The sequence below is a fragment of the Spea bombifrons genome, chromosome 2 (assembly GCF_027358695.1).
Source record: "Spea bombifrons isolate aSpeBom1 chromosome 2, aSpeBom1.2.pri, whole genome shotgun sequence".
Taxonomy (NCBI): Eukaryota; Metazoa; Chordata; class Amphibia; order Anura; family Pelobatidae; genus Spea; species Spea bombifrons.
The window spans coordinates 132418272-132435836 of record NC_071088.1 but is presented as its reverse complement, the minus strand read 5'-3'; the positions used below and the strand labels follow the sequence as shown (position 1 = coordinate 132435836).

The 17565-nt window shown below is 44.6% G+C and overlaps 1 protein-coding gene across 1 annotated transcript in view; it reads right to left on the bottom strand.

Moving 5' to 3' along the window:
* SLC36A4 (solute carrier family 36 member 4) overlaps nt 1–17353 on the bottom strand; it is a 69084-nt gene extending 51731 nt beyond the window's left edge. Inside the window, exons 1-5 of the mRNA XM_053456545.1 lie at nt 17240–17353; nt 15160–15271; nt 13323–13413; nt 12806–12894; nt 12292–12387 (exon numbers count right to left, since the gene is read on the bottom strand). Coding sequence (XP_053312520.1) covers nt 12292–12387; nt 12806–12894; nt 13323–13413; nt 15160–15271; nt 17240–17282 — 431 coding nt within the window. The 5' untranslated portion in view covers nt 17283–17353. The remainder of the gene's footprint in view (nt 1–12291; nt 12388–12805; nt 12895–13322; nt 13414–15159; nt 15272–17239) is intronic.
* Between the last annotated feature and the right edge of the window lie 212 nt (nt 17354–17565).

The window sequence follows — 17565 nt, the reverse complement described above, 5'->3', positions numbered from 1 at the left end:
CTGCCACCTCTCTACGGCAGAGGGAGATTTATACAGCTACTTGGTTTCACTGGCTATCCTTTGTGGCCAGAAACGCGCCATAGATTGCAATGCCAGCTAGTCAGATGAAACTCTTTACCGTGTGTCAGTGACACCCTTGAGGTGTCGTATACCCTAGGTTTCGGATTTATTTTGTTCCTCCACATGTACTGTTGATAATGTATGTACCATGATGCCTATTGATTGCATGCTATGTACAGCCCATCTTGGGTGGGAACGCGTGTACCCTCTCCCCCTACCCTGATTTTTTTCCCTTTCTGTATACCTATCCCCCTCCCTCCCTCCCTCCTTTACATAAAAGTTGAAAAGCACGATAAAAATTTGATTTTGAAAAAAATAGAAAGGGCCCTTCAGACCTGAACCGCACCAATCCAGGTCAGAAAGACCCTTTCTAAACTATTTTGTTGACATATGTTGTATGTTGGAAGGAGGCAAGGAGCAAAGAAGGCACAGATCGGTTGTGTGGGGGCAATTCTGGCGCAGACCAGCTGTTGAGGTTGGGTGGCCGGGGCAATTATTACGCACCAGTGCCCGGTGGTTTCTAGTTATGCCCTACACAGCCAAGACAGGCCGGTGAAGTAAGTAAAATTGGATCACTGGATAGAGAGGATAACTAGGTAAACTTGCTCTTGCATACAGCAAAAGATGAGGCTTTAACCCTTTTTACTCTCATACATGCCGATAGCCCTGGCTGTGACACCAGGACCTGGGCAATTTATAAACTATGGATGGAGAATGGATGGAGCAAAATATAAAAAAAAATAAATAGACAGTCAGTAGCCAATTGAAAGATCTAAATATAATTAAGAGCCAAAGGAACTATTTGAAAACAGTGGTGCACAGGCAGAGAGATTATTGAACAATAATAGAAATAAACCAACATTTCCTTACTGCAAACAGAACTCCAATGTTTAATTTATTTTTTGCATGAGACTGTCTCTTTAAAAATTCCTCTGGGCCCTCTTGAAACACCAATTATGACATATGACATTATGCAGTCATTGTGACATCACAGCCCACTGATGGTGTAAAGGCTGAGCTACTGGCTAGAAGCTCAGACTAGCACTCAGCTTGACAGAAGACAATGTCTCCTGTGTATCTGCGCTTGTTCTTTTTAGTTTTGCTGGCATCAAATGGATTTGCGATGCCACTTCCGATTACACGCCGTACAGGGCATATGAACAACCCAGAACTAGAGGGAACACAGGCCACAGTGACTGAAGCCCCCTCTATAAATCACACCTTTAAAAACCTGGCAATGTACTGTGCTATAGGTGCGGGAGCGCTGCTTGTGATCGTATGCGGCTGCTGCTGCCTTCTGCGTCACTGTTTCTGCAAACACAGAGACAAAATTCAAGACGATGTGGAAGGCCATGGCCAACAAAAAGATGAGGATGATGAGGACAGTGATGAGGATAATGATGAGGACAATGATGAGGATGGTGACAGTGATGAGGACAGTGATTGGGATACTTATGAGGACAGTGATAAGGATGAGGATGGTGACGAGGATGAGGATGAGGATGGTGATAGTGATGAGGATGAGGATGGTGACAGTGATGAAGATAAGGATGATAAATAATAGCAACAATGTCTTCAATAATTAAGATTGCTACACTTCCACCAGAGAACTACGTTCCTCCATAACTGTTCTTGCCACAAGGAAAAACAAGGCGGCTGTACACCTTGGCTCTGGACCACCTTCCTTCCACCCAAGACCATCTCACAGTCAGCTAAAACCTTGGCTCTTCTACAAGACATCCCCAAGTGCATAGAGGAGAATATTACCCTGTTTATGCACTCATAGATAACTGATTTTAGCATTAGGTGCAGAATACGCACATTTTCATGTATCTCGTAGCATATAATAAATTGTTCAAAATATTTGAGTCAATGTTTCATTTTATTTACAGTTTGCGTGAATAACTATTACAAAATATCTATAATATGTTGAAGATTATATTCAAACGGAAAAGCAGTGTTTTGTATATACTGGTGTAACTACAGGGGTCGTAGCTGCGACCCGGCCCCTTCAAATTTTGACTACATAAAGCATTTGTGGTGCTGCTACAGGAAACGCACATTAAAGAGGGTCTGGCCCCAGTCTTAACGATCCCTACTTTCCCACAGGATACTTTAGCAACAACCCAGGGGCCAAAACTAAGAGGACGGCTCTCTTGATCACCAAATCGGTACTACTTGTGGTTAAGGACACCCTCCTAGTTGGGTCGGGTAGATACGTCTTTGTAAAGGGCCTTATTGCAGAGACTATGTACACATTCGCTAGCATCTATCTTCCTAATAGGGGTCAACAGGTGCTTTCAAGAAAATGATACGCAGGAGACGTCCCCTCTGGTAGTTTGGGAAGCCCACAAGAGCTTAATACGGGGATTCTTCATACAGCAGGGCGCACAGAGTAAAAAAGCACGCGCTCAAGAGATAGACAGACTTACTGCACGTATTACGCACCTCGAGACCAGCAGTCTCTAACAGATGAGACGTATCACGAATTGGTGTCCTTATGGGGTAAATTGTCTGATATACTAAATTCTTGCTTCCGGCGAGCCTCCCTGTACAGCCGGAGATTCTTCCAGGAACGCGGCAACAAATGTGGTAAACTCTTGGCTAAAATGCTTTAAAAAAAACCCCACACATATGCATAAGACACGGATGACCGCTGGTGACGCATCTCCTTTCCCCTCCAGGATAGTGGAGGCATTTCACGCCTACTACACATCACTATATAACCTAACACCCACAGAGGTCCCAGGAGACGCCACCCGACAGGCACGCGCTGATCCACCAATGCCTTACGCGCCACATCAAACGCAATCTTACACGCAAACAGGCCGCCACACCAGAGGGGCTGCTCACCGCTGAGGAGTTGACCCTAACTCTGAGGGCTACACAGAGGGGCAAGTGCCCGGGTCCGGATGGGCTGCCCCTGGGATATTACAGGACCTTCTCAGAGCTCCTGCTCCCTCGTTTACTCAAAGCTGTAAACTCAATCCCAGAGGGCCTCAGACTCTGGCAGCAACGATCACAGTCATACACAAAGAGGGCAAGGACCCCTCCCTGTCTATGCCAAAGCTACAGGCCCATCTCTCTATTAAATGTGGATCTGAAGCTGCTCGCTAAAGCGTTGTCGTTGCGGTTGGCTTGGTTTCTCCCCCAGTTTGTTCGCTCAGATCAAGCGGGATTTGTCCCTCAGCGGGAGGCACGGGACAACACTGTCCGGCTACTGAATATCACCACAAAGCAAAGACGGGGGCTAGTCAGGTTTTACTCTTGTCCACCAATGCCGAAAAGCCTTTGATAGGGTAGACTGGACGTTTTTACAAGCCAACCTGAAACACCAGGGGCACTTCAGTGTTATCCTGGATTGCTGCCTTGTATTCCACACCTACGGCACGTATTCGGGTTAATGGGGCCCTTTCTCCACAGGTGGCGACTAGGAACGGTACGAGGCAGGGATGCCCTCTGTCCCCCATATTATTTGTACTGTGTCTTGAACCCCTTCTTGGAGGCTGTTAGGACTAACCCCGACATCATGGGGTTTCAGGATGGGGAGGAGCATCACAAAGCGGCTGCCTACATGGATGATCTTTTTGTTGTGGATCGCCCCGTGGTTACGCTACCAAATATGCTTGAAGAATTCCGATCCTATGGAGAACTGTCGAACCTCAAGATACATTATTCCAAATCCGAGATTCTAAATACCTCCATACAACTGCAGCAGGTCCCATGGCTTGCTTCCAACTTCCCTTTTAAATGGTGCACGGGGAGGATGAAATACCCGGGGGTCTGGCTGACGACTGACCACATATATCCGGAAAATTTTGCCCCTCTGCTTTCCACACAGTCGGTGGCCGTTCAGAGCTGGATGCCCTTGTACCTATGCTAGATTGGTCGCGTGAATGTCATAAAGATGAATGTGCTCCCACGGGTGCTGTATTGATTTCAAACACTCCCGATTCAGATACCTCGCGCATTTTTTACTTCCCTGAGATCTGTTGTGACTAGATTCATTTGGGGCAATAAGTGCCCTAGGCAGAGGTTCTCACAGCTTACTCGGCCCAAGTCCACGGGCAGAGTCGCCTGGCCGGACTTCTACAAATATTACCAAGCTACCCACCTGCTGAGGGTCACTGAATGGAACATGTCAGAGCCAAATGTAAAACCCTGGGTCGCATTGGAACTGGGTGATTCTAGGGGCAGCATGTTGCACGCCGTATGGGGCCCCAGGGTCTCATCCACTCCTGACGGTGTGGAGAGCCATGGGGCCCAGCGCCCTGCTATCCACGTCGCCTTCGCCGCTGATACCCTCTGGGGTAATCCAGATTTTGCTCCTGGGCGTGTCTGGGGCAGGATGACTTTTATGGGGCTTCCGTTACCCGTCTGGATCCGGGCGCTGCTGACGGATGGAGGGGTCGCGCCGATGGGGGATTTGCTGGCAGACACCAATCCTACCTGGCTAGAACGCTTTACATACCATCAGGTGGCGCACTACATTTCCACCCTCCCAAACCAACAATGCCTACACAGGGATTTAACAAGCTTTGAGAGTTGGTGCACTAGAGAGCGCCCACCAGAGGGGGCCGTCTCCTTGCTTTATTGTTTGATTTTGAACTCTACACACACTACGAGACCTTCCTTCTGCTTGGCTTAGGAAGCTATTTGTGACGAGCGACTTTAAAATGAGGACTGGGAGTGAGTATTCATTTTCAAACACAAAACCTCCAGGGCGACTAAGACCCAAGAGACGGACTACAAGCTCCTGACACAATGGCACCGAACGCCACAGCGACTGCACCTCGTTTCCAAACACTTCTGATAGATGCTGGAGGGCATGTGGGTACCATGCTGCATGTGTGGCAGAGCTGTCCCGGGACACAGGGGTTCTGGAGGGAGGTCCACCGGGTGATTTCTGAGCTCGCTGACGCCCTCCCGCCTTTCCAGCCCTTGGTGATGTTGCTGCATCACACCTCGCGTTCTGTCTCACGCTATTAAAAAAATCTGTTGTTCGTCACCTGCTGGATGGGGCAAAGAGCCTCATCCCTTTGTACTGGAAGAATGCAAATCCCCCTGCCCTACGGTGGGGTGAGGATGAGGATGGTGACAGTGATGAGGATGGTGACAGTGATGAGGATGATAAATAATAGCAACAATGTCTTCAATAATTAAGATTGCTACACTTCCACCAGAGAACTACGTTCCTCTATAACTGTTCTTGCCACAAGGAAAAACAAGGCGGCTGTACACCTTGGCTCTGGACCACCTTCCTTCCACCTAAGACCATCTCACAGTCAGCTAAAACCTTGGCTCTTCTACAAGACATCCCCAAGTGCATAGAGGAGAATATTACCCTGTTTGTGCACTCATAGATAACTGATTTTAGGATTAGGTGCAGAATACGCACATTTTCATGCATCTCGTAGCATATAATAAATTGTTCAAAATATTTGAGTCAATGTTTCATTTTATTTACAGTTTGCGTGAATAACTATTACAAAATATCTATAATATGTTGAAGATTATATTCAAAAGGAAAAGCAGTGTTTTGTATACATTGCCCCTTCAAATTTTGACTACATAAAGCATCTGTGGGGCTGCTAAAGGAAACGCACATTAAAGAGGGTCTGGCCCCCAGTCTTAACAATCCCTACTTTCCCACAGGATACTTTAGCAACAACCCAGAGGCCAAAACTAAGAGGACGGCTCTCTTGATCGCCAAATCGGTACTACTTGTGGTTAAGGACACCCTCCTAGTTGGGTCGGGTAGATACGTCTTTGTAAAGAGCCTTATTGCAGAGATTATGTACACATTCGCTAGCATCTATCTTCCTAATAGGGGTCAACAGGTACTTTCAAGAAAATGATAGTTTGGGAAGCCCACAAGAGCTTAATACGGGGATTCTTCATACAGCAGGGCGCACAGAGTAAAAAAAGCACGCGCTCAAGAGATAGAAAGACTTACTGCACGTATTACGCACCCCGAGACCAGCAGTCTCTAACAGATGAGACTTATCAGGAATTTGTGTCCTTACGGGGTAAATTGTCTGATATACTAAATTCTCACTTCCGGCGAGCCTCCCTGTACAGCTGGAGATTCTTCCAGGAACGCGGCAACAAATGTGGTACACTGTTGGCTAAAATGCTTTAAAAAAAAAAAAAAAAAAAAAAAAAAAAAAAAAAACACACATATGCATAAGATACGGACGACCGCTGGTGACGTGTCTCCTATCCCCTCCAGGATAATGGAGGCATTTCACGCCTACTACACATCACTATATAACCTAACACCCACAGGGGTCCCAGGAGACGGCACCCGACAGGCACGCGCTGATCCACCAATGCCTTACGCGCCACATCAAACGCAAACAGGCCGCCACACTAGAGGGGCTGCTCACCGCTGAGGAGCTGACCCTAGCTCTGAGGGCTACACAGAGGGGCAAGTGCCCGGGTCCGGATGGGCTGCCCCTGGGATATTACAGGACCTTCTCAGAGCTCCTGCTCCCTCGTTTACTCAAAGCTGTAAACTCAATCCCAGAGGGCCTCAGACTCTGGCAGCAACGATCACAGTCATACACAAAGAGGGCAAGGACCCCTCCCTGTCTATGCCAAAGCTACAGGCCCATCTCTCTATTAAATGTGGATCTGAAGCTGCTCGCTAAAGCGTTGTCGTTGCGGTTGGCTTGGTTTCTCCCCCAGTTTGTTCGCTCAGATCAAGCGGGATTTGTCCCTCAGGGGGAGGCACGGGACAACACTGTCCGGCTACTGAATATCACCACAAAGCAAAGACGGGGGCTAGTCAGGTTTTACTCTTGTCCACCAATGCCGAAAAGCCTTTGATAGGGTAGACTGGACGTTTTTACAAGCCACCCTGAAACACCAGGGGCACTTCAGTGTTATCCTGGATTGCTGCCTTGTATTCCACACCTACGGCACGTATTCGGGTTAATGGGGCCCTTTCTCCACAGGTGGCGACTGGGAACGGTACGAGGCAGGGATGCCCTCTGTCCCCCATATTATTTGTACTGTGTCTTGAACCCCTTCTTGGAGGCTGTTAGGACTAACCCCGACATCATGGGGTTTCAGGATGGGGAGGAGCATCACAAAGCGGCTGCCTACATGGATGATCTTCTTTTTGTTGTGGATCGCCCCGTGGTTACGCTACCAAATATGCTTGAAGAATTCCGATCCTATGGAGAACTGTCGAACCTCAAGATACATTATTCCAAATCCGAGATTCTAAATACCTCCATACAACCGCAGCAGGTCCCATGGCTTGCTTCCAACTTCCCTTTTAAATGGTGCACGGGGAGGATGAAATACCCGGGGACCTGGCTGACGACTGACCACATATATCGGGAAAATTTTGCCCCTCTGCTTTCCACACAGTCGGTGGCCCTTCAGAGCTGGATGCCCTTGTACCTATCCTAGATTGGTCGCGTGAATGTCATAAAGATGAATGTGCTCCCACGGGTGCTGTATTGATTTCAAACACTCCCGATTCAGATACCTTGTGCATTTTTTACTTCCCTGAGATCTGTTGTGACTAGATTCATTTGGGGGCAATAAGTGCCCTTGGCAGAGGTTCTCACAGCTTATTCGGCCCAAGTCCACGGGCAGAGTCGCCTGGCCGGACTTCTACAAATATTACCAAGCTACCCACCTGCTGCGGGTCACTGAATGGAACATGTCAGAGCCAAACGTAAAACCCTGGGTCGCATTGGAACTGGGTGATTCTAGGGGCAGCATGTTGCATGCCGTATGGGGCCCCAGGGTCTCATCCACTCCTGACGGTGTGGAGAGCCATGGGGCCCAGCGCCCTGCTATCCACGTCGCCTTCGCCGCTGATACCCTCTGGGGTAATCCAGATTTTGCTCCTGGGCGTGCCTGGGGCAGGATGACTTTTATGGGGCTTCCGTTACCCGTCTGGATCCGGGCGCTGCTGACGGATGGAGGGGTCGCGCCGATGGGGGATTTGCTGGCAGACACCAATCCTACCTGGCTACAACGCTTTACATACCATCAGGTGGCGCACTACATTTCCACCCTCCCAAACCAACAATGCCTACACAGGGATTTAACAAGCTTTGAGAGTTGGTGCACTAGAGAGCGCCCACCAGAGGGGGCCGTCTCCTTGCTTTATTGTTTGATTTGGAACTCTACACACACTACGAGACCTTCCTTCTGCTTGGCTTGGGAAGCTATTTGTGACGAGCGACTTTAAAATGAGGACTGGGAGTGAGTATTCCTTTTCACACACAAAACCTCCAGGGCGACTAAGACCCAAGAGACGGACTACAAGCTCCTGACACAATGGCACCGAACGCCACAGCGACTGCACCTCTTGTTTCCAAACACTTCTGATAGATGCTGGAGGGGATGTGGGTACCATGCTGCATGTGTGGCAGAGCTGTCCCGGGACACAGGGGTTCTGGAGGGAGGTCCACCGGGTGATTTCTGAGCTCCGACGCCCTCCCGCCTTTCCAGCCCTTGGTGATGTTGCTACATCACACCTCGCGTTCTGTCTCACGCTATAAAAAAAATCTGTTGTTCGTCACCTGCTTGATTCGGCGAAGAGCCTCATCCCTTTGTACTGGAAGAATGCGAATCCCCCTGCCCTACGGGAGTGGATGCTCCGAGTAGAGGAAATTAGGAATATTGAAGATATCTCTGCCACCTCTCTACGTCAGAGGGAGATTTATACAGCTACTTGATTTCGCTGGCTATCCTTTGTGGCCAGAAACGCGCCATAGATTGCAATGCCAGCTAGTCAGATGAAACTTCGAAACCTAGGGTATACGACACCTCAAGGGTGTCACCAACACAGGGTACAGATTTATTTTGTTCCTCCACATGTACTGTTGATAATGTATGTACCATGATGCCTATTAATTGCATGCTATGTATTTCATTGCTATGTACAGCCCATCTTAGGTGGGAACGCGTGTACCCTCACCCCCGATTTTTTTTCCTTTCTGTATCCCTATCCCCCTCCCTCCTTCCTTTACATAAAAGTTGAAAATCACAATAAAAATTTGATTTTGAAAAAATAGAAAGGGCCCGGTGCCCGGTTGTTTCTAGTTATGCCCTACACAGCCAAGACAGGTCGGTGAAGTAAGTAAAATTGGATCATTGGCTAGAGAGGATAACTAGGTAAACTTGCTCTTGCATATAGCAAAAGATGAGGCCTTTAACCCTTTTTACTGTCATACATGCTGACAGCCCTGGCTCTGACACCAGGACCTGGGCAATTTATAAACTATGGATGGAGAATGGATGGAGCAAAATAAAAAAAACAAAAAAAACAATAAGTAGACAGTCAGTAGCCAAGTGAAAGATCTAAATATAATTAAGAGCCAAAGGAACTATTTGAAAACAGTGGTGCACAAGCAGAGAGATTATTGAACAATAATAGAAATAAACCAACATTTCCTTACTGCATACAGAACTCTAATGTTTCATTTATTGTTTGCATGAGACTGTCTCTTTAATAATTCCTCTGGGCCCTCTTGAAACACCAATTATGACATATGACATTATGCAGTCATTGTGACATCACAGCCCACTGATGGTGTAAAGGCTGAGCTACTGGCTAGAAGCTCAGACTAGCACTCAGCTTGACAGAAGACAATGTCTCCTGTGTATCTGCGCTTGTTCTTTTTAGTTTTGCTGGCATCAAATGGATTTGCGATGCCACTTCCGATTACACGCCGTACAGGGCATATGAACAACCCAGAAGTAGAGGGAACACAAGCCACAGTGACTGAAGCCCCCTCTATAAATCACACCTTTAAAAACCTGGCAATGTACTGTGCTATAGGTGCGGGAGCGCTGCTTGTGATCGTATGCGGCTGCTGCTGCCTTCTGCGTCACTGTTTTCGCAAACACAGAGACAAAATTCAAGATGATGTGGAAGGCCAACAAAAAGATGAGGATGATAGTGATGAGGATAATGATGAGGATGGTGACAGTGATGAGGATAATGATGGTGACAGTGATGAGAACAGTGATTGGGATACTTATGAGGACAGTAATAAGGATGAGGATGAGGATGGTGACAAGGATGAGGATGGTGACAGTGATGAGGATGAGGATGGTGACAGTGATGAGGATGGTGACAGTGATGAGGATGATAAATAATAGCAACAATGTCTTCAATAATTAAGATTGCTACACTTCCACCAGAGAACTACGTTCCTCCATAACTGTTCTTGCCACAAGAAGGCTGTACACCTTGGCTCTGGACCACCTTCCTTCCACCCAAGACCACCTCACAGTCAGCTAAAACCTTGGCTCTTCTACAAGACATCCCCAAGTGCATAGAGGAGAATATTACCCTGTTTATGCACTCATAGATAACTGACTTTAGGATTAGGTGCAGAATACGCACATTTTCATGTATCTCGTAGCATATAATAAATTGTTCAAAATGTCAATGTTTCATTTTATTTACAGTTTGCGTGAATAACTATTACAAAATATCTATAATATGTTGAAGATTATATTTAAAAGTTAAAGCAATGTTTTGTATACACTGGTGTAACTACAGGGGTCGCAGCTGCGCCCGGGCCCGTGCCTCTAGGGAGCCTGGTGCGACCCCTTCTTCTCCTCTCCTCGTACCGGTATAAAATAGTTTAGAAAGGGCCCTTCAGACCTGAACAGCACCAATCTATGTCAGAAAGACCCTTTCTAAACTATTTTGTTGACATATGTTGTATGTTGTAAGGAGGCAAGGGGCAAAGAAGGCACAGACCGGCTGTGTGGGGGCAATGCTGGCACAGACCATCTGTTGAGGTTGGGTGGCCCGGGGCAATTTTTCACACCAGGGCCCGGTGGTTTCTAGTTACGCCCCTGATGGCAACACTAATGAAATCCATTCCAACATAGAGTTCAACTAAAGTGTCAGCATCTACGTGATTGAAACCGAGCCATTCTATTGTATCCAACAGGGTAGCCAGAGTGTTTAGGACACATATACACACACATGCTGTTCAGTATTTTAGCATTCACATAAAATCTTATTCTTTATCTTCAAGTCATTTTAAAAAGTATATATATTTCATATATATTCCAAACATTTAAAAAATATCCCGGTATCTCGCATTGCTCTGAATGCCATTGGTTACCGTCATTGACATTGTCTTTAGAAGGTTCCAGCAATTTCAAACAATTAAATTGCTCTAAATAGAAACCAATCCCAGGCTGAAACAATAAATGTCAGAATAATTTTAAGCAGGGGCACACACTACGCAGGACGAGGTTTACTAAATCCCTCCTGTGCTAATAATGATGGGATAAAGCAGTTAACAGATAAAGTTCATCCTGACGAACGTGGAGCCGTCCAAATAAAATGAATTTGCATGCAGGGCCTCAGCGCCATTAATACCTCTAAATCCTTCAAAACTGGAACAATATCAGCTGATTTCACCTTCAGAACATACATTGGGGGGGCATCACTAGGATCACATTATGTGCTATATATCTTTCCCCCCAGCATTAATTCCTAGTTTTTTAATCCACTGCCCCCCCCCTTTTGAGCTAAGCAAATAAGATAAGCATAATGTACGGGGGGGGGATTAAACTCAAAGTCCTAGTCTGGTGACGTTATTAAATATAATTGGGTTTTTTTTGTTCATCATCTTTAACAAGCAGGGTAAACAGAGCCATTAAACGCTCTGATACAGAGCACAGGAGTTTACAAGACACGTGCCGGGTGCAGTTTGTATCCTTCTTACGGTCCGGTGAGTCTGACACCACAGCACGCGCTCACAAACAAGCGGCTCCTCGCTCGCTTCCGGGTCCCACTGATTGTTGCCATTTGTCAAGCTTGTCAGTTTTATAAAACTTCTGTACAAGAAACAGTTTTGTTTCTTGTTATGAAAGTAGAACAGGATGGCGGAAGAGTCGAAGGGCTATTTCTACTTTCTAGCCATTTCCAAACTGCGTTCCTTTCTCGCAATTCCATTTCACTTCCGAACAAAAAGGACGTTTCGCCCGGGAACAGAACCAGGTAAGTCGGAACGCGTTATCGCCATGGGATGCACGTTTCATATTAACAAAGAGACTTCAAACCGAAATGCTTTCAGCAACATTTTAACCCCTTCGCTACCAGGGTTTTTACTACCCTAATGAACGTACGTTTTTTTGGGGGGGTTTTGCCATATGTTACCAGCATTAACCTAGTGAGACCGCAGGGTTAAATTCCAATAATTAATAAAAAAGTAAAAACAAAAAACTTACTTTCCTAATGAAGCATGTCGCTGAAGGCAACTCACTGGCCCCATCTCCAGAGCAAGGCCCACTGTTTCACTATAGCCTAAATTCCCTCTCTTGTACCTAAAAACGAAAACGAAGAAGAGTCAATTAACAGCAAATATAAAAGTCTCCAACATTTTACTTGGAAGAGAGAATAAAAAACATAAAAAATGATCAACAGATTGTTTTGTGAATTATCCGCCATGTAGATTTTCCCCTGCAGGGAAGAATGATTTAGAGATCAAAATAATAGGCAGGTTTTGCTAACTTTTGGTGAGAAAAAAAAATAAACGGGACTTCTACACCAAATATATGTACAGCCATTACAAAGGTTGAAAAACTAAAAGAAATGCTATACGTGGCTTTAATATCATAATTTGATGACGAGTATAGCCAAGTTTCTTTAAAGTTAGCAACAGTATCAAAAGCAACATTTCAAATAAAAAAAAGCATAATTAGAATATCCAAAATCATATTTTCCACATTAAATGGTACTTGCCTTCGACAGAAATAGTGGCTGCACTGTACCAGTACGTTCATACAGTGAATGGATATAATGCCAAAAAGTAACAGGCTGAACGGCCCTACCTGCAATAGAAAGGTCCAAAAATTAGCGTTCTATACATCCGTGTCATTAAAGCGCAGCACTTCTTTTAATGTTTTTTTTTTTTCTTTCTATTCTTACAATGTTTAATGTATAACCTGCGTACCTTAAAGCATTATTTTTCAAAGAATCACCCGCTTCTACAGTCTGGAACACATTTGGTATGCATTCGTGCGAAAAACCCACTGCTAGAAAACGTGAAACCCTTTAAATTGTTTCAAAGGCGGCGGGAACCCGGTGCAGTTTTAAGCAATCCTTGTTTATACGCAGGCAAAAAGGTCTGATAAAGAATGGCTGATCACGCCCTGGGTCTTCACATATCCCCCCCCCCATCCCTGGATAGACCCAGTTTCAGAGCCGAGCCCCAATCAAAAGCATAATCTAACAAAATAACGTCACGTTATGATCTTACCAAAATCCCTGCATTTTTCATTGCAAGAGGAAGCCCGAGAAGTCCAGAGCCTATGTTTCCTTTCAAAAGATGTATAAGAGTCTGTACAAACCTGAAGACAAAACAATAAAGTGAAAATATAAGGATTTTTATTTATATTTATATAGTTGGCGAACATTCAGGAAACTCCAACAAACTATATCGTTATATATATATTTAGCTAGGTCGATAAGAATTAGCCCGTGACGTACATTTGCTGGCATTGCAGCTTATTCATCTAGACCTGAACTTGCGCCGTGTCCATTCACAGCTTTTACTGCCAGACAAGCTGTAGACAGGATTTTTAAAACATTAATAAATATTTTTTTGAAATTCGGTATCTGATACAAAAGAAATACTAGATTATAGCATCAAATGGGAAAAATAATATTCTTATAGTTGCCTTTCAAAAGAAATATAATTCTGCCTGGAACTTGCAAATGGAATGTTCAGTAAATGTGTTTCGATTCTGGTGGAATAACTTAACTTACATATCTTGCGTATATTTACACTCTAAATTACAATTAACTTTAAGTCCACAAGTGCAGGTTTTGTGCCAACAGGTGTTTTGGTTCCTGGTGTCCCCAAGGCTGAAGTTAATTCATTCACACAAAACACAAACAAAAGCGAATGAACAAGTAGGTAGAAAGCTACTTTTATGTTTATTTGCCAAGGGGAACTCACAAAGTGAGTGAAACTTAAAGTTAGAATAGCCAGAAGATGCAGATCTTGGGTTCACTTGGCCAACTTGTAGATTTAGCCCTTACCTCCACCACCTTTCCTTGGGAGGCCAAGCAGCCCTCGAACTGTTGGGTGGTGCTCAATCTGGCACAAGACTGATCTACACAACATCTTTTGCACAATCCCCCCCCCCTTTGGATATATTTTAAATATCACAGAAATAGGTCAATGTTCCAAGCCCCCCCAACCACCTTCTACTGGTTTACCATTTAATGAATATCGCTTCATTATCTGTCACATTGACAAGCGTTTCTCACAATTTATGGCCATAAGCCATAAGCCGGCAGGAATATTGCCGTTACTTAGAGGTCTGGGTATCTTCAAGGTAAATAAGCTAAAAACTCAGGAATAAAAGTAGGAGAAGAATGTTCAAATTAAACATAACTTTGAAAAAGTAAGAGTCTTTTTAAAAGCCCAGTGGCTTTCAAAGTTTTTGCCCTTGAAAGACAAAAAAATGCTTGAAGAAACTACAGAGAACAAACCTTAATTTACATCTAAAGAACGGCTTTGTTAGGATATCAAATTACTTTCACATTCACGTAAATGTTCTGTAAAACATGACATGGAATACTTAAAGCGGAAGACTATATTCAGAGTAGATAATTAACTTGAGTAACGATGCCTAGAATAGCTTCAAACATTATCTACGAACATCAGGACCAGATGCTTCAAAAGTACAAGAAAAGTCTTTCCATAGCCCTGAAGGTTACTAACTTTTCAATGTTTGAGGGACGCGCCACCGATCCAAGCGGCAATAACAAAGAACGCTTATTAAAGGATCTTGTAAGTATTTTAATATGCGTTTGTTCGCTGGAGAAGTTGATATTTACACACATGTTTAGCTGCGGTCTCAGAGCTTCAGCGACCACGGAGATCACGCTCACTCTAAACACTCAAGGGGTACAACTGACGCGTTCCGTCCCAATGCTGAGCTTAATCATAGGTACCCAAAAACCATTTTTTTAAAACAATGACATCATTAAAATCACATGAGCGTTAGCAGAAGAACTTGTGTGCAAGTGGCTTATGGAACATGGACATACAGACAACACAACAAGACGTACAATGCTACACATACGTTAAGCCATCGGCATCGTCAGAGTCGTAATGTCTAGGAGTAGAAGCCTCTTCTTCGTTGTTCTCATCAGAAGATCTGTCATCTTCAATCAGAGGCTTCATTACTTCCATATCTGTGAAACAAGAAACACTAGTTTGAAAATGGAAAGAATATAATTGTCTTAGTCTGATAAATGCTGTATACAGGAGCCATAATCAAACCTGTGTAGAATTTAGGAAGCAGAAAGGGATTCATCTATTCTTATAAATAAGAGATCACACCAGGGCCATATTTTAACCACCCTGTTATTTCCGGGTTACTGAATAAAAAAAACTAGTAGAAGTGGTTTTATTATACAAATGTATGGTTTCTTGGTACATGTCAGGGCTGCAAACCCAGATATCCCAGCTTAACTCCTTAATGCTGAAGTAGGGGATAGTTTACAAACTAATTGGTCCTAGAGGACCAAGGATGTATCCCCTACGTCATGGACTTTTTGCACAGGCAGGGGCTAAATCTCTACCGGTGACAAATGTGAAGGTATATTTTGTTTGTCTTCATGATGTAATCAGTTAAATTAAGTTATGAATTAGTGCTTTTAAAATATTTAGTTCAGATGTCCCTCCCCAGGCAGCTGAAATACCTGGCAGAAGTTGACACAACCTCTACCTCCCTGTGTGTCAGACTAAATCTTAATTACCATATATTATTATTATTCAGCAAAAAAAAAAAAAAAAACAATCTAGAAAGATGTTTAAAGTTCTAAAAAGTACTTGCAAAACCAGCGTCTGAAATATCCCCAGATCCCGCTAACAAAGGACTCAACTTTTTTTTTTTTTTTAATTCCGCCTTGGAAAAGAGAAAAGTCATTTTGACGATACTATCAATGTTTCATCTAAATGGAAATATGCAACAGAATCCCTTTACAAGCTCTTTAGTCGCCCTTAAACATCTTGATTTGCGGGGACCATTCAACCATTAAAGTAAATACATCTAATGTCCGTTCTCCAGGCTCAGCACTTCAGCGGGATGTTAAAAGGTCTTTATTATAAACCATCCATTTTAATGTACTTCGTGCTTTTCAAGGTTAGTACCTGTAAACATGTGCGTGATGCTTGGAGCCGTGCGAGTAGAAGAATGAACAGAGAATGCAGCGGGTGTAACACATTGTAAAGGAATGATAGTTCCTGGAATCTCGCAATAGCTTTGAAAGAAATACGGATCACAAAAACCGCCCAAGGTGTCCGTATAGGCAAACATTGGCAAGTTCCTCTTACCTGCCGGGGAACCGGTTAAACGTCTGGATTAACCGGGATATCAGCTAATAAACCACTTTCAAAACACTTCTAGCCTAAACTATAGGCTGTAATTATAGCAAAGTTTGAACGGCTAATTTACACAAAAACAAGAAGGGGCATAAATCGCAGCCTTATTCTCACACCGGGGTTTATTAACTAAAGTGGGCAGAGATGTAGATTCGGCTCATCAACTTTACTTTACATCATGACGGACCAACTCAAACAGGTTTATCCCGCAACAGCAGCAGGGATGACCCCGCATAAGGCATAGTTTAGGAGGCAACGTTATGTAATCGCATTGATTGACATTGCATTAGGCAGGGGAGTCTAAACTCACTGGTGTTGCCCTTTCATAAAATTACTTAAAATATGATCTTTGCACAATTCAGGCAGAACCGCCTCGCTCTTAAACTATCATCTCAAACATTGCTGCAGACGCTAATTCTCTACTTAATTTTATGACAAACATGCTTCTATAATGGATAGCAGTATTTCTAAGGTCTATATATATATATTATACTGTCATGATTTATTCAACAAAGATAAAGCCAAGTGGGGGGGGGCAATAAAGGCAGAGTGCTGTGACAAGTAGGGGGGCAATAAGGGCAGAATGCTTTGGCAAATGGGAAGGCAATAAGGGCAGAGGGTTGTGACCAGGGGGGGGGCAGTGACGTAGGGTGGTAAAGGAGCTAAAGAAAGTAATGAATTAAAACCGAAGCTGCGACATGTGAATGTGGGTCAACTCCGGTCTGTGTATAGTACCGGTCACACTCACAGGGCCCACGCCCCCCGGGCATCCCTACCTATCTCCTCTCCCTCCTCTGACGCTACGGGGTCCGTCATCATTTCTATGGTCACCGCGTAGCTGCCAGTTCGGTAGCATCCGCCACATCGTCCAATTCCGACTCCTGTCCCAATGCGCATGCGCATGCGCATCCACGCCCACCGCGTGCAGGAGGAAACACAGCGGACACGCCTACCTCATGATCCAGTGCCACTTATAACAGTTGTCAGTGAGAGTAAATATAGCCGCCGGCTTCAAAACACTAGAGACAAGACAAATTCTTCTACAAATGTCACCCGTTCGGAACGTGCAGGAGACCATGTTTCCGGAGTCTAACAAATGCTG